The sequence below is a fragment of the Calliphora vicina genome, chromosome 3, assembly GCF_958450345.1.
Source record: "Calliphora vicina chromosome 3, idCalVici1.1, whole genome shotgun sequence".
NCBI classification, from domain to species: Eukaryota; Metazoa; Arthropoda; class Insecta; order Diptera; family Calliphoridae; genus Calliphora; species Calliphora vicina.
The window spans coordinates 92,230,214-92,254,354 of record NC_088782.1 but is presented as its reverse complement, the minus strand read 5'-3'; the positions used below and the strand labels follow the sequence as shown (position 1 = coordinate 92,254,354).

The 24,141-nt window shown below is 29.1% G+C and overlaps 1 protein-coding gene across 1 annotated transcript in view; it reads right to left on the bottom strand.

Annotated features, from left to right (window-relative positions):
- The window catches only part of Chs2 (Chitin synthase 2), an 82,129-nt gene that overhangs the window by 40,416 nt on the left and 17,572 nt on the right, over positions 1-24,141 (bottom strand). Inside the window, exons 6-7 of the mRNA XM_065503070.1 lie at positions 21,047-21,628; positions 17,911-18,139 (exon numbers count right to left, since the gene is read on the bottom strand). Coding sequence (XP_065359142.1) covers positions 17,911-18,139; positions 21,047-21,628 — 811 coding nt within the window. The remainder of the gene's footprint in view (positions 1-17,910; positions 18,140-21,046; positions 21,629-24,141) is intronic.

The following is a 24,141-nucleotide window of genomic DNA, read 5'->3' as shown; positions in this document are numbered from 1 at the left end:
AAAATGAATTTTTTCCCCTTGTAAATACATTTCAAAACTTCAGAGGGCTTGCGGCACGTTTTATCCCCAACCGGTTTACCTAAAATTTTTCAGGATGATTTTTTTACTAATGTTCACCAAACTGGGGGGTGAGAATGGCCAAAATCCAACTTTAGTTTATTAAGGGCCACCCTAATCCACATACCCATCATGACCAGGGAAACCGGAATCGTGCAACCTCATGTTTTTTCCTGTACTTACTATGAAGTCGTATATATCTATCGTATATATTTATCCGTTTTATAACATTTAAGATTCATCTTAAAATATAGTTTGTTGTATAGTATGTAGTAATAATGTTTGGTACAGCCGAATATAGGTTTTCTTTTTTTTCTAACATTTTCTATTGAATCTGTCTAAACATAGTGTCCCAGCTAAAATAGGAGTTTCATTTAAGTAGGTTTGTAAAGGTTTGTATTACCCCTTACAAACCTGCTTACAAAATGCATGATTTTTATATGGCGATTTCCCACCTGGAAGCATTACTCTGCAATACAACCTGCTTTCTTGTAAGCAACATGAGTAAGTCCATTAATTATTTAAATACCTGCTTCTCTAAAAGGGATAACAGTAAGCTTTTAATTTGTTTAAGCTTACATTAATACAAAAATGCTTTCGATAGTATTGGCTTATTTGTTGCTTTATTGGTAAAGCTTCTTAGTAAGCGTATCAACAGCGCTTAAGACCTGTTTTAGCTTCCAAAAATACAAAAAATTTTACTAGGGTCTTAAAATGTAAATAAATCGCTTTGGAAACTTCTAGGAAAATACTAATATGGCTAACAGTAGCTACTGCCAAAAATCTCATCAAGTGATATTTTTTGAATATGGAAACCAGCTATTTTGTAAAATAGTAATCATCAGGGAAACCAAAATATGCAAATGCATGTTTTTTCTGGTGAGTCTAATGAGCACATGGATAAGATATTTACACGTTTCAGAACTATTTAAGAATTTTGGCATCGATTTGTTAGTGCATATTTTTGCATATTTTACCCATAAATACATATTTTTGCATATATTTATTTTAAGAGCATATTTATGTCATATTTTGCGTTTTTAGAGCATATTTTACTGTTTAATAGCATATTTTGAGTTTATCAAAAACAAATATTGTCTTACTTATTTTTCGCTGTTGTGTTACAGGTTTTTACTTCCTTTGTTTAAAATTCAAAATTGAAAAATAGATGGCTTTTCACCAAAAAAAAAAATTTAAAAAACAGAAATTTTTTTAAAATTTTAAATAACAATTCGAAAAATTTTTTTATCCAAAAAATGAAAAAACTGAAAAAAATGTATGTTCACCTAAAAATATTTAAATTTTTTATTTTGAAGTATAATTAGGTGAAGGGTATATAAGATTCGACACAGCCGAATAAAGCTCTCTTACTTGTTTTAATATAAAATAAGCACTATTTTAATAATAGCTTCATCTAAATATCAAATTTTAGTTCTAATTCAAACTTAACCGTTCTAAGTGTTAAAGAAATATTGTCTTTTAAATTTGCTCCTGTAACATCAGTTGATGTCGAAAGAACATTTTCTATGTTTAAAAATGTTTTCAGATCCAATAGACAACGATTTTTATTTGAAAATTTAAGTAAATTTTTTTTGGTTAAAAATTTTGTAAAAGTTTGTTTTTTTAAGAGCATATTTTTTAAATTTCAAGAGCATATTTTAAAGTTTTTACTGCATATTTAAAGCGCCTAAAACGCTTTTTTTAGAGCATATTTCCGGTTTCCCTGGTAATCATTCTATAATTTCTAGACAATTGTACAGTTCATTAAAATTATTGGATGCCAATTTTAATCACAACTTTGTATTACTTTTGATAATGTACAGGTTAAACTATTTCCGTACTTCAACGAAATATTTGAAATTTACTTAAAGCAACTATTTAAAAAAATCGACATCATTTCTTGAAAAATTTAAATTTTTTCTTATTTTTTCGATAAGCAAACTTTTAATGAAATTCTATTGATATTTTATAAATTATATAAATTTTTTTAGAGCTTAATTTATTAAATTTAAAATGTCCATTTTCAGTTTTTTTCTGCATATTTTATGGACATAAAACACCATTTCTGGTTTCTCTGATCATGACCAAACTATCAACTCTTTGGTTGCTGTATGTACGTTTTACGTATTCATATGTGTGTTTAAAGTACATAGATACATATGTATATAATCTTACAAATATTTGTAAATCTGTTTCAAAGTCTTCGTAAATAATATATTATGTTGTTTCCTCCCTGCAACCGAGAGTTGCCGATCACATTTATATAATTATTGATAATGGTATTTTGTTAAAAATCCAACTCGTGTGTAAATGCGGCTGTGCCGGATCTTATATGGGTATTTCCCTGGGTCACGAACGTACGTTCGTACGCTTTTGATGTCCAAAAAATATAGAAAACAAAACATTTCCTAGCATTTTTGGTAGCTCTATGTTTAGTGCAAAAGATGGATTCCATGGACTTTAAATTTTCATAATGATAGTTATAAACATGTGGTAACGAACGTACGCAAAATAGAAGTCAACTTTAGCTGACAGTAGTGAAATGAAAAAATCTGCGAAATATTTAAAACCGATTAATTTATTTTAAAAGTATATTACTGTAGCTCTCTATTCGGTATTTACACAATAAAATATCTCTATTGGTTTTTGTTTAATTGGCTTAATTAATTAGCTGGTCGCGCACGTACGGGTCGCGAACGTACGATTTTTCCATATGTTTTTTATTATTATCACCATGCGTTTTCCCATAAATATCTTCAAATTTCCTTAAAAAATAAGTAAGAAAGTATCGTCAGTCAAGCGCGACTATCAGGTATGTTCTGCAAATCACATTTTATAAAAGTGGTTTGAAATCACATAAAAGGTGTTCTGAGCACATAATTTTGTGATTTTAAAACGTTCAACAAAGTCTCTAATGGTTTCAAATCACTTGGTTATTTCTGCGGTTATTGAATGGAAAATATTAAAATAAATTAAACAATATGTCCTTTATTAATTTTCTTATAGAATTACTTGTTTTATTAAAAAAAACACCTAAAATTTAATAAAAATCTAGAGACACCTTTTCTGCTGTAATAAGTTTATTTGCTTTTGTGATTTCTTTTGTGGTTTCAGGTTTGTTTTCAGTTGTCAGCTGTTTATGATTTTCGAAAATACATGGAAGCTTGCCGGACTAAAATTTTTTAATGTTTGTCTAAAATATGTTCAATATCTTTAAATTAATTATAGAATTCGTCATAAAATTTATAATATTTGTTAGATTATATTATAAGTTATCAATATGCGTTAAGTTTTTTGCGCTAATTGGAAAAAAATGCAACAAAGTTGAAGCAAGTGGTAACCAAAAGCAATTGTGTAATGTGGCAGCTTTACTGTTTTGTTTTCTTTTTGACATAGTGGTTGAGCTTGCGCCATAGTTTTTGCAAAATTTTTATAAAATGTAGTTCCATTCTTTTTAATTCCATTAAAGATATAACAGAAGCTCCAGGCATTTTTTTATTTTCACTTTAATATTTCTACAAAATTATTAGCAAAACAAAACATTTAAAATAAACGAATCAGCTGTTTTCTTGTGCTTTCGAAAATTTAAAATCACACCGAAAAATATAATAACAGTGTGATTTACAGAACAGGCACAAATCACACGTGTGATTTTAAAACGGTATGTGATTTGAAATCACGTGGATTACAGAACATACCTGTATATAATACCCTACACTAAGTAACATTTTTCTTTTGAAAATTCAATAATTTATATTCGAGAGTGATTTTCGAAGTGGGCCTTCTGGAAGCTATGACCAATTATTGACCGATCAACATGAAATTAGATCGTAGTTAATGTCTATCTGAAAGTTATTTTTGTTGAATTTTATGTGTATACCAACATTTATATAAGATTTATGAACGTTAAAGTAATTTACGGAATCGGGTCTTATATTATTTGTGTTGAATTTTATTTGAATAGCTAAATTTTTAAGAGGAAGATATGAAAATATTACGATATGTATATTAAGGTATGAATGGAAGTTTTTCGTTAGGTTAGTACAAAAAAAAATTTTGTCAAAAGTTTGAGGTCGATCGGTTAAAAATTGCCGTGCCGCACGAGGGTTAAAGTTCGTGAGAACATTTACATGGGAAAAAATTCTATTTGTTCAGTTTTTGTAAAAAAATTTGCCATTAAATAAATACTTTTGCAATTTAATATAAAAGAATCGAAATCGATTAGCTTTTATTTTAATATTTCTCAAAATATGTTAATTTTGTTCATACATTTCATGTTCCAGTGGCCTGGGGAATTTTAACATTTTTAACCAATTTTTGTCTTTTATATCTCATTACAACAAAAATTACGTACACATTTCGATTTTTTTATATTAAACTAGTTGATCGCCCCGGCTTCGCCCGGTAGCATTTACTAATGGTAGTTCTTCAAGTTTCTCCAACCCACTCACACCAGCCTGTTCTTATTTATTTGCAAATAAAATATATAAATTTGTACTGCATACTTCCGAGTTTTACACGGAATTTTTGAATTTTTTTCTTTTTTTCAAACCATCGAACCATTCGAATCGAATAAAAAATCAGCCAAATCGTTCCAGCCGTTCTCACGTGATGACATTACATACATGGACCATTTCATTTTTATATATATAGATTGTAAAAGTAATTATTTAATGGCAAAATCATAGAGAACACATAGAGCGGAAACTCTGCTGTCAAAGACCTAACTCAGTTGTCAAAAACCTAAGTGGTGAGAATGTATTAGTAAAAAAAACTATGTGAAAACAAACACAACACTCGTATATGTAACTTTTTTGAGTAATTTTTTTGTTTGAGTTTTTTTCTAGTTTCCGCTCTGTGTATATTTTCTCTATGGGCAACATTTTTACAAATATTATTTTTCCCTTATAAATGTTCTCACAAAATTTAACCCTCGTCAATTTTGAACCGATCGAGCTCAAACTTTTGTCAACATTTTTTTTATTTTTTGAAAAATCGAAAATAAAAAGTAAGGTCCACCTTAATGTATATAATTAAGACATTTATGAGAGCTTAACTATTTTCAGTTAGGGCAGTTGTATGAAATAATGGATCGATTCAATTGACTCAGAAAGTGATCCTTTGCAGATTGGTATACTTTAAGGTGGCACTATATTAGCACTAACCCAATATACACTCCCCACTATGCTGGTGTAGGGTATAAAAACGATTTTCGCATACATTTGCCAGCCATTTTCAGTTTGCATACTTTAGGTTGCAAAATATATAATAAAAATTTCGAAATTAATTTGAGAATTATAACAATATTTTCATATTGTGGAATGTGTGAAAATATTACGATCACACGATATTGTCGATCACTATCTACAATATTATAAATGTGACCAGCAAAAAAGTTTTATTTATCCTGGCAAATAATGTGAAACTATTTTTAAATGTAGAAAAATCGATTTCACGTTTTTACCACTAAATAACTCTTTCAAAATATTTTTTTTTGGAAATTTCCACTTTGACTGGTCATAACTTTTTAACGCAATTAGTTTCAATCCAAAGTTAGCAATAATGCAAACATGATTTATAAAAATTTAATAATTTAGAAATTGTTTGCTCGGATTTAACCATATGTCGTATATACATTAATCGGATACACATACTTCTCAGAAGTTGGCATTAAAAATTAACAAAATCGATTCATTAATGGCTTGCGAGAATCCTCAATTTGTTTTTAAAAAAAAATGACTATTTAAATCTCCCAGCTTAGATCTAATTGAAATTGTTTGTCTGTTTTAATACATATGTATGTATGTATATCAACCAAATCGTTCTATTAATTTCTAATTATGTAATTCTTCATATCTGAATTTACCACTATAACCCCCATTTTCTCAATATCTGGTTATCGTTTTTCGTGACGATAAACCTCCAATTAACATTTTTTTGTATGAGAACTGTCAGTTTATCGTCACGATAAAAAATAACAGAGATTGAGAAAATGGGGGTAACTTGTATTTGTGCTTGTATTAGTTCGTCGGGACATTACGACAAATTAATAAAATTAGCTTATTTTTGCAGTCATTTAATTGAAATTTATTTGAGAGAATCCATTACAAATTTATTAACTATGTGTTACGGATAAATTAAAGCGTTAAATAGGAGTTAAATTTAATGAGGTAAATTTGTAATATCTTGGCAACTCTGCACAAAGTTCCACAATAGGAATGACAAAAAAAATACAAAGGTTTGCACTATTTATATTACGTTTGGATTTACGACTTGAAATTTATTACGAAAAGTAGAAAAAAAAAACTAAATAACTCTACAAATGAGTGCCACCATTATACGTCATTCCTAACGTGACCAGATGCTTCTTATCAAAATGGTGATCTTAAGATTCTAAAAGCGATGTTTCAAAGTTTATATATGTTAATTTGTTGTACTATATCACTTCCGAGAAATTTCAAACCAAAAGTAGTCCAACTCTTTGACAACAGTACCTAACTCTATATATGTGTTAGTAAAAAAGTACCTAACTCTAAACATGTGTGAGTAACTAAATTACACATGTGTTGGTAACTTTTAGATTTTCTACAGGCAACAGAGTTTTATAAATATGTTCTAAATTAGAGTTTGTATGAATTTCCAATACCAAAAATTGTAACTCTGTCCTATTGTTTATATTCTACAATAACAAAAAATTACATGTCAGAAATTCCAAAAATATTTTTGTTCTTGATTTGTGCAAAATTGTGTTAAAATTTTAATACATTTCATTTGTTTACATTTCTCTGAGCTCACACGGTACCCGTATATGTGAGAGAGTAATTTGAAAAAATTTAAAGTTGGACTACGGTATACTTTGTTTCAAACATTAATAAATGAAAAACTGAAATTGAGGTTTCACCCATTCCACATTAAAACAGGGATTTAAGGGGTTAAAATGTTCCGCAAAAATATTATCCGTGAAATTAAATACACCAAAAGGGAAAATTCAACCAGAAAGTCTGAAATAAGACACAACAAAAGAGAGCTTACGGTTAATTTCGTATTTATTAAGAATTTGGATAGGAAGTCTTCATTAATTACATTAAGGGTACTCATTTAAACGCTTAAGTTTCCCATTTGTGCAAATGGGCAAATTTGCGCGACATGTTTCATGAACCCACCTTTTCAATTTTGTGCAAGTTTATACAGAAAATTTATATTTGTCAAATAAAAATACATAAATTCAACAAAAGCTTTAATAATTTTTTTTTCAAATTGTATAAATTTTAATTTTAAAATGTTGAATGAAAGTTAAATCTTTGGAACAAACGGTGGTATACATAGTTTGGAGGACTTTGTTTATGTTCTAGCTGTTGGTTAATGTTTTCATACACAATGTCATTTAATACAATCATTCTGTTCCAAAGTAACACAATTTTCACATGCACACAATTTTTATATTTTATTTGATTTTTATTTCTTATAAATAAAAGTAAACAAAAGCAGCTGATTCATCAAATGCACAATAAATACAAGTTTGCGAGTCTAAATTGTCGCGCAAACTTATCGGAGTTGTGCAAACGAATTTCCATACATTTTTTGACATTTCATTTGCGAGAGTGTAAAAATGCACAGATTGCACAGTTTGCGAGGCTTTTAAGCGTTTACATGAGGACCCTTATTTTTTTTAGCTCTAGGCAATTCCACTTTATTACTATACGCATATTTCAGCTATAAGCGTTCTTCAATGATTAGAAACCACTTGACCTACCACCGTTAACCGTTCATGGTATAAAATAACAAATTTAGGCTATTAATTTCATTTTAAAATTTAACATCAATTAATTTTTATTTAAATAAAAACAATAAAAAAAGTAAGAAAGTATGGTCGATCAAGCCCGTCCATATAATACTCTACACTAAGTAAATGAGCAAAAACTTTTTTCTTTTAAAATATCAATAATTTATATTCGTGAGTGATTTTCGGAATTGGGCCTTATTTGGGAGCCATGGCCAATTAAAAACCGATCACCATGAAATTAGGTCGTATGATTTATGTCTATATGAAAGTTATTTAGAGTAACTTCGGGTAATGTAGACTACCGTTTTGTTTTTTCTAAATTTTGGCCACAATATATATGGATATTAAAAAAGTTGTGAAGCAATAAATTAGCTATTGTATTCTCTAATTGTTTTTGCAGTTGAAAATTTTTTCCGTCAAGGGATAAAAAATTTATGTGAAAATATTGTAAGGAACCCAAAAACCAGCATAATTGTTTTTGCAGTTGAAAATTTTTTCCGTCAAGGGATAAAAAATTTATGTGAAAATATTGTAAGGAACCCAAAAACCAGCATTAAACAAATTGGAGGGTAATATGGACCACTATATGAGGGTAATGTGGACTTGTATTTAAAACATAAAATTCATGAACCAGCTAATCATGAATGATTAAAAAATTTAATTTCAATATATTTTTATTAATACAAACTAAAAAGTCGCGTTCTTGGCTTAGATAGATTGGTTACAAAGTACATAGTTATTGTCGGGTAATATGGACCAGTACACAGTGCGGCCAAAGGCATCTTTGTCCGGCCAAAAGTCGTTTCCGTTTTGGTGTATTGAGGGACTTATAGTAAAATTTCACGGATAATATTTTTGCGGAACATTTTAACCCCTTAAATTCCTGTTTTAATGGAGTTTGTTGCTCTTTTTAAAAAAAGGACAGAAAAGACCCATGCCTTGAGGAGTTAGAGGGTTAACATATTCTACAAAAAAGTTCTCCGTAACATTTTGCATAAATTTGCTGAATACACTTTATACCTAAAATGTTCTTTAAAATAAAATTCTTAATAAATGCGAAATTAACCCTCGTCTCTATTTTGTTATTGTTTTATTTCTGACTTTCTGGTTGAATCTTCCGTTTTGGTGTATTTAGGGACATATAGTAAAATTTTACGGATAATATTTTTGCGGAACATTTTAACCCCTTCAATCCCTGTTGTAATGGTGTTTTTTGCTCATTTTTAAAAGAAGGACAACAAAGACCCATGCGTTGAGGATTTAGAGGGTTAATATATTCTACAGAAATATTCTCCGTAAAATTTTACATAACTTTGCTGAACACATTTTATACCTAATATGTAAGGATCACATGGTTTCTTATGACGATTTACAATAAGAATGTGCCAGAGTTGGGAAACTTTAACCCCCCCTCAAATGAAATTCAGATGTAAACTTTCAAAACGCCGATACACGTGTCTGTTTTTTCTCCTCTATCAAAATTTATTGGTCGGACCTCGTAATTTTTTTTGGTGTTGTATAGTGTTATTAATAAAATTTACAAAAATTCAAAATAAGTTGACAAAGGTGGTATGAAATTACATTTTATATTCTCTGTATTTCAATAAACTCTATTATTGAAATCCTAAATTTCTGTTTTCATAATTTAAAATTTTTACGGTATTTAAAGGTAACTGTATTTACGATTATATCGGTAACGGTTTTTTAGCCGTAACGGCAATTGCTGTTATTTATTTTTCTATTTTGAAAATGTTTTACAAATATTATGCTCAGATGTTAAAACGTTATCCTGGTTAGACTAAAATTCGTACTAGAATTAATTATGATTGTTGAGTAGTTAAAATTATTGTATTAGTTATACAATTTTTCAAAATGAGTAAAAATCTTTCTTTTGATTTGATTAAATTGTTCCTTGAAATCACAAAAAATACACATCCTAGAGTGGTCACATTACACATTCCATTTACAGATTTTTCATACATTTATTTCTTAATTCATATAACACCATTCTTTTGTCCTACATACTGGTAGATATGAGAAAGTATGCACGTGAAAAATAAAACAAAGTAACTGAATGAATAAAATTCTTTAAAATAAAAACGAATTATTGTAAAGTATCAGACAAGCAACCATGGTATAAAAACATTCCATCCTTTTAAGGACGAAAACGAGAAAACAATGACAACACATACACATCTCATACACATACAGTACCGAAAACACAAAACTTTCGATTATTTACAATGACAAAAATATCTGTAACCATGTGAAGGATAATACCTGATGAAATGTAACTGCTAATGAATCTATCGTCGGCAGAAATACAAAAGAGATATAACCAAACTTCTTTGGCAAGACTGACTTTATTAGATGTAAAATTTTTAAACCAATTTTATTGTTTTCAGTTTGGAACCGACTTTTTCAGTACAGGCAGTTTAGAAAGTATTTCTTACACATTTGATTTTAGGATTTAAATTATGGTTTAAAATGTAGGTAGTTGTGGTGACCCAGCAAAAACTCTACTTACGTGGTAAGGCAGCAAGTAATATTTCGAACAAGACATAACTACTTATTATTTGACTGAAGCACTAGTTATTTTTGTTAGCGATTTGAAAAAATTCATGGGTCTCTCTTACAAATATACTTATATACAAATTATTCGATTTTTCTCTTGTTCGAATAATATGAATAATTCGAATAAGAGATTCGAATTATTCGATCACACGTTTAAAATTAATCGAATTATTCGAATAATTTAAATTTTTTAAAAAAGTAAAGAATGAAGTTTTGATGTCGGTTTTTTAATATTTTATTGTTAAAGAAAAACAAAAACTAACGTTAAATTTAACAATTCAAGTATTGATAATTTAAAAAAAAAACATTCGAAAACAAAGTACATCATTAAATTTTCATCAGTAATATTCTGATCAGATTCCCTCCCGAACAATCAACAAAACAAGTGACTAGCAAACTCTTTAGTTTTCCGTTTTGGAGCTATGCTTTAAACAATTTGAGCTAGTTGGACATGATCCTGAAATCAAGTACAATATAAATGTATTAAAAAATTTTGTATGTCGTTCATACAAAAGTTTGAACGAGGACTTTTTCTAATTCTTTAGTAAATGAATTATTGACTATTTCTAAATTATTTATAACAAATTGTATTATACCCTCAAGCTCTATCAATTGTTTAATCAAGTGGTCTTAGAGAGTTACACAAATATGTCCAAAGTTTGATATCATTGTCAACGTAATCATTATAAATGTCATCGCCAATATCACTTTCGATGATCGTTTCAAAATCACAATTGGCCATCACTTTCAATACCACTTTAATCTAACTTAATATTTTCTTATTCTTAATAATCAAAATATTACTTTAAACTATAACCCTGTTTTTTAGGGTTAACGTTTTCCGATTTTAGTAAAACTTTCAGACTAGATTAAAAATTAATTGGGCTATAATATTCTGAATAAGTTTTACTTAAAATTCATAACAGTAAGGAAATTGGCCTCATTCGCAAATAATAATGTTTCTCGAAAATAGCAAAATTTAAATCGCAGGTACGGAAAAACTATACGAGATATTGCCATATAATTATATTCTCAATAAATGAAATTTGTTTATTTAATGTAAGAAAGTACTAAAAAGAGGGATCAATTAGACCCGTTATACGTTCACTTTTCAAAAAAGTTGCAAAATCCATTTGAAATATTTTTAGAAGGACTACAATACCATTTAAATTTAATTTCTGGGATATGGGATACAAAAAGTACCAAAATTCGGTTTACGCCCGTTTTATCCCCTTAAAGTACAAAAATCTAAAATCTAATAACCTAATGTAGTATTTTAGGGCCTAAAACCATCTTCAGAAATGAAACCGTTTTCGAGCTGATCGGTTGATTACACATTGAAATTAAATAAATTACTTTTTTCGTTTTATACTAGTGTTGAACGTTTTGTTAAGCATAATTTTTTTTAGAAACCATTTACTTAGTAAACAAATTTTGCTAACTTGATTGTTTCTAGAAGATTTCAACCCAAATATTATAAAAATACCCATAACCCAATTTTTGAAAAAATGCGAAAAAGTAGCTTTTGTTCTGCGGCTCAAATATGGATACATTTCAAGTAAAAATTAGCTATTATTTTAATATTTCTCAAAATATATTAATTTTTTTCTACATTTCTTGTTCTAGTTTCTTGAGCCTGGGGATTTGTTAACAACTTTAACATTTTTATCCAATGTATGTCCTTTATATCTCATTAGAACGACAATAACGTACACATAACGATTCTTTTAAATTAAATTGCAAAAGTAATTATTTAATGGCAAAATGACATTTTTCCACTTATCCGATTTCGCCCGAATTTGCAGTTGTCTGATTTCGCCTAATTTTTCATGATAAAACAATGCGTATTTTCAAGTTAATAACTACTTAGTTCAAAAATTCGTAGCTTTACCTTTAATAGATTTCCAAATTCAGACTTTAGTCCACCACTGTGCGGCATTCACATTGTTTTTTTGTGTTTACTCGCTGCTTATTTATTTAAGTTAACAATGGTTTAAACATAAGCATATAAATTAATATAATATGAACAAAAAATTAATGGCTTCGACTTTGGTTGACCAACTAACGTCGCGTTTTTAAGTCAAACACAATAGAAAGCTGTACTAAATGCAAACTTTTATTGCCGACCTGTATAAATATGAGTACCTACTCTACTAAATAAAATAATGTGCCGAGTAACGACCACTTATTACAAAATAATATACATATGTGGTAACTATTTGCCATTACCAAGTCACTGATGCAGAGTGGTTTTGAAACTTTTTATTTTGGAAATAATTCGTTAGCTCGTGATGGATTCGAAATATCTAAATGAAATTTAAAAAAATTAAATAAAATTACCAAACATTCAGTTATTATCTTGAAAATATCTATATAAGTATGCTATATCTTGAGCTAATATATTTTTATTGTCTGATTTATGACCGACTTGTTCCGGCTTTTTTGATGTGACGAACCTACCTTGGGTTGTAAAATTTTTATTAATAATATCAGTTATATTTCTAATAAAATTGAAAAAAGTTTTATACAGCTAACTTAACGTAAATGCCAAAAGTTATTAACCTATCTTTGTATATAAGTTCTAAATTTTATTACGTTATCATTATCGTTCGATATCATGAAATTTCAGGTTTCATGGTAAATGTTATTTTGTAAATTAGTTGGTTAAATTTTTTCTTTAAGATGTTAATGCTCAAGTCCTAAGGTTTTCAATAATACCAACTACGAACCCATGTAAATACAAATCTACTCAAAAACACCGCAGCTCTGATTGTTAATTAAATTTCATCTTATAAAATCGTTTCCAAAATAAAATGTTTCTAAACCATTGGTAGGTATACAAATATTGATGTCTTACCGATATATTTTATCTCCTATAACAAATTGTTAGGTTAGAAGGGGGACCATACGCCACTTTTTTTTGAGGCGATTTAAAACTAAAACCACAATACATGTTCTTAAATTTTGTATTGTTTCGGATACTTAGATATGTTGGCTCTAGTTTTATTCATTTCAATCTTGCCTATCTCATTTCAATATACATATTTTTATAACATTTCTAGACTGATCAAAAACGCCAAAGGGATGGGGCAGATTTGTCATTTCTAAAATAAAACAAATAAAATCCAAAAATTCGGTATTTTACTGTTTTGTACCTTAATTCACAAAAAAAATTATAATAAACCACACAATTATAATAAACCATACTGTTACATACCTTGGTATTAACTTGGATAGACGACTTACTTGGCGTCGTCATATAGAAGCCAAGAGACTTCACATGAAGTTAAGAGCCTCTAGCCTTCACTGGTTACTCAATCACCAATCAAAATTAAGCCTTGACTATAAAGTCATCCTGTATAAATGTGTTTTAAAACCAATCTGGACATATGGAATCCAATTGTGGGGAACGGCCAGTAATTCCAGTATTGAACTTATACAGAGGGCCCAATCGAGAATTCTTAGGATAATGACAGGTGCACCTTGGTACATAAGAAATGAGAACATCCATAGAGACCTACAAGTACCGTTAGTTAAAGACGAATTCAAGAATGTCCGTGAGAAATACATCATGAAATTGTGGAACCACCCGAACCCGCTTGCAAGACATCTCACACAGACCCAAACAAGATCAAGGCTTCGTAGAGCCGATCTACCACCCCGCTAAGATGTGGCCCTTATGAACATCAACGCTCCCGTCAGAGAGCATTTAGTTTTAATTTTAGTTATAAGATTTTATTACTTATTGTCAGGCCTAAGTAAGGCAGATTCGATAAATAAATAAACGTTAAAATAAAAAAAAATAAACCACACAATTTTCAACAGTAATTAAGATTTTTCATTTAATATTCAGAAAAGCTCAATTTTAAATTAGATTTTTCATTTAATATTCAGAAAAAAACAATTAATAATGAGAATTTTAATTTGAAATTCGGAAAAGAACAATTGAAATTGAGTATTTTAATTTATAATTCAGAAAAAAATTGATAAAGAGAATTTTCATTTATATTCGGAAAAGAAAAATTGAAAATGAGAATTTTCATTTAAAATTCGGAAAAAAAAACAATTGAAATTTAGAATTTTTACTTTAAATTCAGAGGAGCTCAATTAAAAATGAGATTTTTCGTTTGAAATTCAGATAATTTCAATTGAAAATTAGATTTTTCATTTGATATTCAGAAAAGAACAATTGAAATTTATAACTTTATTTGCATATATAGTTACACCCTTTTGCATTTCAAGTTACTTATGATTATTATTCTTGCATATATAGATATAATGTGCTACACATTTCTTTTATTATTAAGGATAATATGTTAGATTTCTCTTTATTTTTGCGATAATTTAAATAAAACATTTTTATCTCGATAACAACACTTGTAAAAGATTTATCAGCGTTTAATAAATGATTTTTGTTGGAACCAATTGTCATCCGATTATCAAAGGATATTTAACATATTTATGAGCGTTCAAGAGAAATTCCGGAAGAACATATGCAAGGGCTCTTAACTATCATAAGAGTCACTGATTAAAAATTAATTATAGAACGATCTTGAAAAAAAAATCATCTCAATTGAAACCAATTTAATTGCTATGGTGTAGGTTTTGATACAGTCGGTCATGCCGGTCATACATACATAATATGCATGAGTGTATAATTAAATTTATTTTACCCTACACCGACATAGTGGGGGAGCGTATTATTTTGTAAAGAATAATTGACCATTAAATAATATTGTATCGTATGGTAGATAATGTTAAAGTTCATATGCCTTTATTTTAATCAAAGCCCAAAGATACAAAAATAAAATTCGTTAATTCATTTCAAGCATATATTGTACATACAATAATGAAATGTATTTACAGTCAAATACTTAAGTCATGAAATCCAAATATAAAAAGTTTTGTGCTAAAAAAGGTTTAATCATAATAAAATGTTTATTATGTAAATGGTTTTCAAAACGATCAGCTAACTATATGAAACTTTTCTATATTTTATCATAAATAAAACTGATATTCACAAAACTTGAACTAAAAGAGATAAGACACAGATGTAATCACAATTTTTGTAGATATTTTCAATATACATATGTATTTATAATTGATAATAAATGATTTTTGGTGAATTTAGATTAAATAATTACATTCTCAAAACTTTGCGTGTATATAGTTCCTTCCCATTCAAAGATAAAATTCATTACCGAATATTCTGGGAAATACTACTTATAAACAGAGTTTTTTTATATTTCGTTTAAATTGATTTGATAAACCGGCAACAATGCCCTGAGGCACTCTTCACTTTTTTGCACCTGGTTCCTAAACTTAATTTGCAAATTGGTTTCTGATGGCTGTCCAAATACAATGTATATGATATCGAATTGTTAGTGCATATTTTTTTCAAATGTTGTCGACTAACTTCTTTCAAATCTTTTTTTAGCACACATTTGTTTGACGTGTTTAATCTTACTCTTTTGTAAGATCAAACAGCATCAAATAAAATAAAACTAAATTTTTTGTTTTGAATCATCCAAAGTAAAATATGTTTTTGAAATAAATAAAAGAATACAAATATATTTTATTTAGTGGTAACGTCTTTTTCGTCAAATATTTGTCATGTGTGACCCTACCTTTACTATAATTTAAAGAGTTCTAACTGCTGGGAACTCTGTTGTGTATTTTTTGAGTCATTGAGCGATCCATAGTTTTGTAATTGTAATTGCATATTATCTAAATTCTAACGTCATATTTTGATTTTTTTAGCATATTTTGGAAGCATATTTTCCAATAATAAATGCATAAAAATCCTACTTATGGTCCTTTATGTTGTGTCATAAAATGCATGGATAATAGGGTATTCGATTATTCGATTTTTCTCTTGTTCGAATAAAACGAATAATTCGAATAAGAGATTTTAACTTGTTCGAATAATTCGATCACACGTTTAAAATTATTCGAATAATTAAATTTTTTTAAAAAAGTGAAGAATGAAGTTTTAATGTCGGTTTTTTAATATTGTATTGTTAAATAAAAACAAAAAATAACGTTAAAGTTAAAGTTAACAATTCAAGTATTTATATTGTTAAAAAACATTCGAAAACAAAGTCCATCATTAAATTTTCAACAGAAATATTCTGATCAGATTAACTACCGAACAATCTACAAAACAGTTGACTAGCACCCTTTAGTTTCCGTTTTGGAGCTATATATGCTTTAAAAAATTTGAGCAAGTTGGACATGATCCTGAATTCAAATACATATAAACGTATTAAGAACTTTTTTATGTCGTTTCTTTAGTAAATTAATTATTCACTATTTCTAAATTATTTATAACAAATTGTATTAAGATAACATCAACGTTGCGAATCTTTGATTAATAAAGTGGTCTTTGGGGAATTACACAATAAAGGGAATCTGTCCAAAGTTTGATATCATTGTCAGTGAACTTGGCTAATTTGAAGTCAGGCAGTGCATGATTGACGCATTTACAAATACGCAAAAAGTTTATTACCATGTTAGACAAATATGTTCAACGATGTTCAAAATCATGAATAAGACGAACTCCCTGCTTTTCTTGCAACAAAACGTTAGTTTGCAATATTTGTGTTTATCATTCGATTTATTAAATATTTTGCAACACTTACGTACGCTGTTAATAACATCACTTATATACATATACAGCCCAATTATGAATAAAAATTCCTCGGGAGTTTTTTTCCCTTTACTCATTTTTCCTATTCAAATTCAATGGGAAAAAACTCCCGCGGAATTTTTTGTTCATAATTGGGCTGATATTTTAAGATCATGGCCTTCATCTATTTCAATGTAATCATTATAAATGTCATCCTTAATATCACTTTCGACGACCGTTTCAAAATCACATTCTCCATCACATTCAACTCCACTTTAATCTAAGTTAATATTTTGATTATTAATTGCTATTCTTCTATTTGGGCAGCTAAATAACAAATATTTTATTCCGTACCTTTTATTTTCATTGGTCAAGTCCTAAGTTAAAATTCTTTAAAGATTTGTTTTTAGAATTGTAAGTTCTTGCAGTAATATTTATAGACGGAGCTATCGGAACACTCATCTACAGTGATCGAAAGTCCCTTTGCCTTTGGTTATTTGTCGAATTTCAGAAACAATACAATTTTTGTGAGTCATTATAACTTATTTAAATTTGAAATTATGAAAAATTTTAAGCAACTTAATAAATTTAAATATATATGTACATTTATTCGTTTTATTTTATTATTCTACATAAAATTGTTCGAATTATTCATTATTCGAAAATGGCCATTTTTAAATTGTTCGAATAATTATTCGTAAGAAATTATTCGATTAATCGAACGATCATTAGTCGAATGAATACCCTAATGAATACTCTTACAGTTTTAGTGTGTCCATGGACATTATGACATAGATAGACTTTTGGCTATCACTGTAAGTAGGCGTATCACAATAAGTACAATATGAAACATTTTAAGGAAACTTACTTTCCAATTCGTAGTATTCATCATCTGGCTTTCCTCCATTAATGTGTATTTTCGCCATACGTCTTGCACATTGATCCTCATCGAGACGTACAATGGATTTTAAAAATTCCATCATTTCTTCTTGTGTTTCGTGCCACATTGTTGCACATATAATAAGCTGTGGGATTTTATCTGTTTCCAGAATATCTGTATTGGCAGCATTTCCATTCGCTGCAACATTGTTGTCTTTCTGTAAAGACATGAAAATGTGTGTTAAAAAGCACACTCTGTTATTAAATTTTAATCAAATTACTTTATAAAACGGTATAAAATAATGAATTATAGAATTATTCATAATTAAATTTTTGTTTTATAAACCTTTGATAAAAAAAATTTGATTATGAATAAGATTCTCTTATATGTACATATATCCTAAACAAAATACCAAGGAGCAACTCTTCAATTATTATAATTTGTTTAACATACTATTGTTACGAATTTGCAATAGCAATTTGAATTTAACAGTTTGTAACGACTGCCTGCAACATTCTTCATGTTTATAAACATTTCCATCAGTAGAAACTTCTACTTATCAACAATGTTGATAGCATGCGGTTGAGTAGCATTAGTCTTAAGTATGCCAACACTAAATATTTATGCTGCTGACATTAACATCGAAAGCTCTAGAATTTGAAAATATATATAGTTTTGACCGTTAAGAACAATCTAGGCTACTTAGATGCAGATGGCAGTGTGTATAAATAGTGAGTGCGGTTGCAGTAGTGAATGAGTTTAATTTGAAGCATCGTTAAGTAAAGACATCGACTGCATTGCCAGTGTGTACTTACTTGTACATTATAAAGTGTGTGTAATTCTGCGAATTTATAAACGTATATAAAAACACTGACCCCCATTTTCTCAAAACCTCCAATTAACATTTTTTTGTATGAGAACTGTCAGTTTATCGTCACGATAAAAAATAACCAGAGATTTAGAAAATGGGGGTGAGTGACTATTTAATTCATAAATTGAAAAAACCGGTTTTTAAAATTTACGCTTTTTCGAATTATTCGAAAACCGGTTTTTTGTATATGTCGAATATTTGATCACTCTATGTACATTTTTTTTTTTCATCATTTATTTATTGTATCTTCATTATTTAATGAACTAACAATAAGTGGTTCAAATCTTATATATAATATTATTATTTAATTAGTCCAGCCAGTGCCGGACGAAAAAATTTTGTGTTCATGGTTGTTTTGGTTAAATTGGCATTCTTCCTTCTAGGTTAGGTCTGCTGTGTCCCTCCTTCTTAATCGAGTGTGGCCACGGTTATCTAATATGTTGCGGGCCAGCGCGTTTGGGTGAACTTCGTATTTCGAATTATATTGTTACGTTTTAACCTTTTCAAAACGTTTGTTTATTTCCTTTAAATAAACCGGATACTTTTGATTGCAAATAAAAGCCGTTTAGTAGTTTAAAAATTGTAACAACTCTTTATTTATTTAAAATGTACAACAACATAATTAAATAGTAGCTTAGGGTTTTTATACACGTTTATAAATTGGCGGAAATACTGACACACTTTATAATGTACAAGAGTTCGCTGGAAAATACAGCACACTTTAAGGCACTCAGTTGATGTTTATTCGAATAGCGTCTCTGATAAACTCACTAACGACTGCAACCTCCGCCACTATTTATAACACTGCCGTCTGCACTCTAGATTGATCTTTAACTGTCAAAGCTCGTATATTCGAAGACTAGAGCTTTCGAATACACACGCCATCTCTGGTGAACTTTCTACAATGTTCTTTAACTGTCAAAGCTCGTGTATTCGAAGCCTAGAGCACATTCCATCTCTGGTGAACTTTCTACAATGTTCTTTAACTGTCAAAGCTCGTGTATTCGAATTCGAATATACGAGTCGCAGCAAATATTCTGCGTTGCCATACTTACGATCAATGATCAACTCAAAGCTTTTATTTAATGTTAATAATGCCCACAGATATGTTACAGTTTGAGAGGCACTGCTTTCAAATAGCATTATGCAACTTTAAATCAGACGTCAAAATCGTTACATTTGAATTCAAGTGCAATTTCGTAACAATATGGACTTCACTTTCACAGAATTGCTATATTAGAACCCATGACTTTTGATTGAAAAATACTGTATGGTAAGTAGAGTTTTTCTATTCCCGCACTTTTTCATTTCCCGGGAAATCAGGATTCATTTTGAAATTTCCCGGGATCCCGGGAATTCCCACCTAGAACAAATTATTCAATTTTAAGAATGTAGACTTCGTTAAAAATCTAAAAAATGTCTTTGGTTTTAAAATGTAATAAAAAAATACAATAAAAATTTAATATAAAGATTTCTAATTTTGGTTATATACAAACTTGTCACCATTTGTCATTTGTATCGGAATGGCTGCAATTTCTATTAGATTTTGTTCTACCTTCGTTAGATTGCAATTAATTCTGTTAATTCGCAAAAAATAAATATTTTATTTTTTTTTTAAATAAAATGAATTATTGCATTGTTTTGCTTATTAAATCAAAAATTAAGTAAAGATGTTATTTAAAACTTGATGATAACCCAATAATAATAAACAAAATTCAATTCCACGGAAGGTGGTTTTATTCCCAAAATTTTAGTTTTAATCTTTGTGAAAAAGCAAAACACTAAAAAAACTACACTTTCGATCGGATAGAATTTTATGATGATTTTTTGGAATATTTTGAAGAATGAACTTGTTATTGGTCTATTTGGGTTGAATCTTTTTTCTTGTATGAATCTTCTGTATTTGTTTTGAAGCTTTAAGCTTCTTTTAGAGAAAAACAAATTGAATAAAATCACATAAAACTAAGGGAATTCTCGCACAATTTCCCGGGATTTCGGGATTAAAAAATTTGAGGAATTCCCGGGATTTCTCGTCACGGGAATTCCCGTAAAAAACTCTAATGGTAAGATTCGGGTTAATACAAAAGTTTATCATTTTAAAAATGCTCATTTCATACAATATTTTGAAAATCCTCATAGAAAAAGTAAAAATTTACTTTAATAAGATTACATTTCGAATGACTCATATAAATAATATTTAGTTTCAGTGTGGAAATTATTACAAAATTTACATAATAAATGCAACAAGCTCACCTTAATTGACAGGTACTCTTCATTCCAATCCATAATGCGTCTGTTCAGTGTTATACATTGCTCGACCAAAAAACCACAATACCACGGACAAATGAACAGTTTTTCGGTGGGTAAATTTTTATCATTTTTTGGACGCCATATATGATTTGTTATCCACAATTGTGACAGCCACCACAACAACCAAATCCAAAGGTAATCTTTGGCGACCACATTTAAAAAACTCCATGCATCGCTGCCAAATCCCGGTGACATTGCAACATTGAAGGACATATAATTTGGAATGTATCCATCAAGTGAGCACACATCTGTTTCGCGCAGCCACGTTAAAGCTACTGTGGTGACCACAGCTAGTGGTGTAGCCAGGCTGAGTGGCAGAGCGTAACTGAATTCCTGGATTTTTATTTTACATGCAAATTTTCCAAAAATATAACATAAATATGATGATGCCACTTGTATAAGCAGGATGTAAAGAGGCGCATTTGTATTTGATTGAATGATAAAGTTTTCCGTTGTTCTTGTTGTTAATGGTGTCGATGTCGCTGATGATGTTGATGGTGTTGGGAGTAAATCAGATGGTAATGCCTGTAAAATTGATGATTTTGTTAAATTGTGCGTATCGAACAGATTTGAAAGGAAAACAAAAAAAAAACTGTCTAGATTAATTTAAACTTTAATTCAAATATCGGTTTCAGAGACTGTAAATGTTGAGGGGATTGTTTTATTTTATTTTAGTTTAGTTGTTGTTGCCAATATTGTTGGGTTTCTTAAAGTATCGATTACAACAAACCCATTAAATAAACTTCATTATACAAAATACAACACGATTTACACGAGTAAGTATGAAACAAAATTTTCTTTGATAATTCTTTAACTTAACAGAGTTCACGCTTACTTAATTTCAGATTCATTAAATATCTAAATGAAAATTCCATCAGTATGTATGTGGTAGTAATATAAATAACAATAAAACCAAATTATTGATTAATTTGTATTTATGTACGGTTTATTCGCAAAAAAGTTTTTCACACTGTAAAGTGGAACAGAATCAAAATATGTTGGAAATAAAGTGGCTATTTCTAACTGGTTGTTGAGATGAAATGTGAGTAGGGAAAGATGTAGCAGAGCAATGTTCAAATTTAAGTTTTAGACTTCACGAGTGGTCTGAAAGTAGTGCACATCAGATATGTGACATTTTGAAATGAAATGCAAAGTTTTTGTGTTTCTGCTGATTCCGATTATTTTAATATATTCTTTAGTTAGCAGTTATACACACGGAGCAGTTATAACCTACACCATCACAGTGCGGGAACTGAAAAAAGTGGAAATAAATCTGTAATTTCTAAAGGAATAACCCGATTTTAATAAAATTTCAGATGGCGGTTTTGATAAATTTAAGTTTTGAATTTGGGCTTAAAACAATAAGGGAGCTCGTCCTCCCCAAAGTGGGGCAAAAATGTCAAATTTTTTTTCGCAATTCGTTTTGAAAGATTTTTTCACATTGTTACGTTTTAATCTTTTCAAAACTTTGGTTTATTTCCTTTAAATAAACCGGATACTTTTGATTGCAAATAAAAGCCGTTTAGTAGTTTAAAAATTGTAACAACTCTTTATTTATTTAAAACTAGTTGGCCCGCCCGGCTTACTTTAGGAAGCTTTTTATTACAGTTGACTGACTAAAAAAAAGATCCGAGTTTTACCCGGAATTTTTTAATTTTTTTTCTTTTTTCAAACCATCTCCAGAAAATTTCTAATCGAATAAAAAAAAATCAGCCAAATCGCAGAGCCTCCAACCATTTCACTTTTATATATCTAGAAGAAGATGTACAACAACATAATTAAATAGTCACTCAGTGTTTTTTATACACATTTATAAATTCGCAGAAATACAGACACACTTTATAATGTACACGAATTCACTTGAAAGTACAGCACACTTTAAGGCACTCAGTTGATGTTTATTCGAATAGCGTCTCTGATAAACTGAACTCACGACTGCAACCATGGTCACTGAACATTCTACAATGTTCTTTAACTGTCAAAACTCGTATATTCGAAGTCTAGGGCTTTCGAATACACACGCCATATCTGCTGAACTTTCTACAATGTTATTTAACTGTCAAAACTCTTATATTCGAAGTCGAAAGCTTTGGAATTCGAATAACGAGTTTTGACAGTTAAAGAACATTGTAGAATGTTCACCAGAGATGGCGTGTGTATAAATAGTGACCATGAACGCAAACATTCAGCGTTGCCATACTTATGATCAATGATCAACTCAAAGCTTTTATTCAATGTTAATAATGTCCACAGAACAGTTTGAAAGGCACTGCTATTTGAAAGCATTATGCAACTTTAAATCAGCCGTTAAAATCGTTATATTTGAATTCAAGTACAATTTTGTAACAATATATAGAATCTTCTTGACGAGATCTACATCTCTACTTCTAACAGAAGTTACAGAATTATTTCCACTCTTTTTCAGTCCCACCACTGTGCGGCAGTTTCAAAATTCCATTTTCAATTTTTTAATAATTTTCAGAATTTTTTGATCATTACATTGGGATTTATTGAGAATATACTTAATAGGGCATAAGAGCAAAGTATGACAATACCTCTTGTAGTTTTTGCGTACTTGCGATTTAAATTTTGAGAATTTAAACTAATTTTTAGCCATATTTTGGCGAATAATAACTTTAAAATTTTTTAACCAATTTGTAACTTTTATATCTCATTAGAATGACAATTACGTACACATTTCGATTATTTTAAATTAAATTGCAAAAATAATTATTTAATACCAAAATTTTTACTATTAATTTTTTCAAAACTTCAGCGCAAAAGTTATATGCATCTAAATTTGGATCTTGTAAAAAGTACCGTATTATTTACGTTTTTTCCCAAAAAAAGCCGATATATTATTTCTTTTGTAGAAAAAAACATTTCTTCGGGACTATATAGAATTTGTATATGATCCGGAAAGATAACTTAATGCAAAAGAGTGTAGAGAAAAGCTTGGCTCACTTAAGCAGACATATCACCCTTCCTATTGACCGATTAAAGTCACTTTCAATTACGACCTGTACTTTGTTTACATT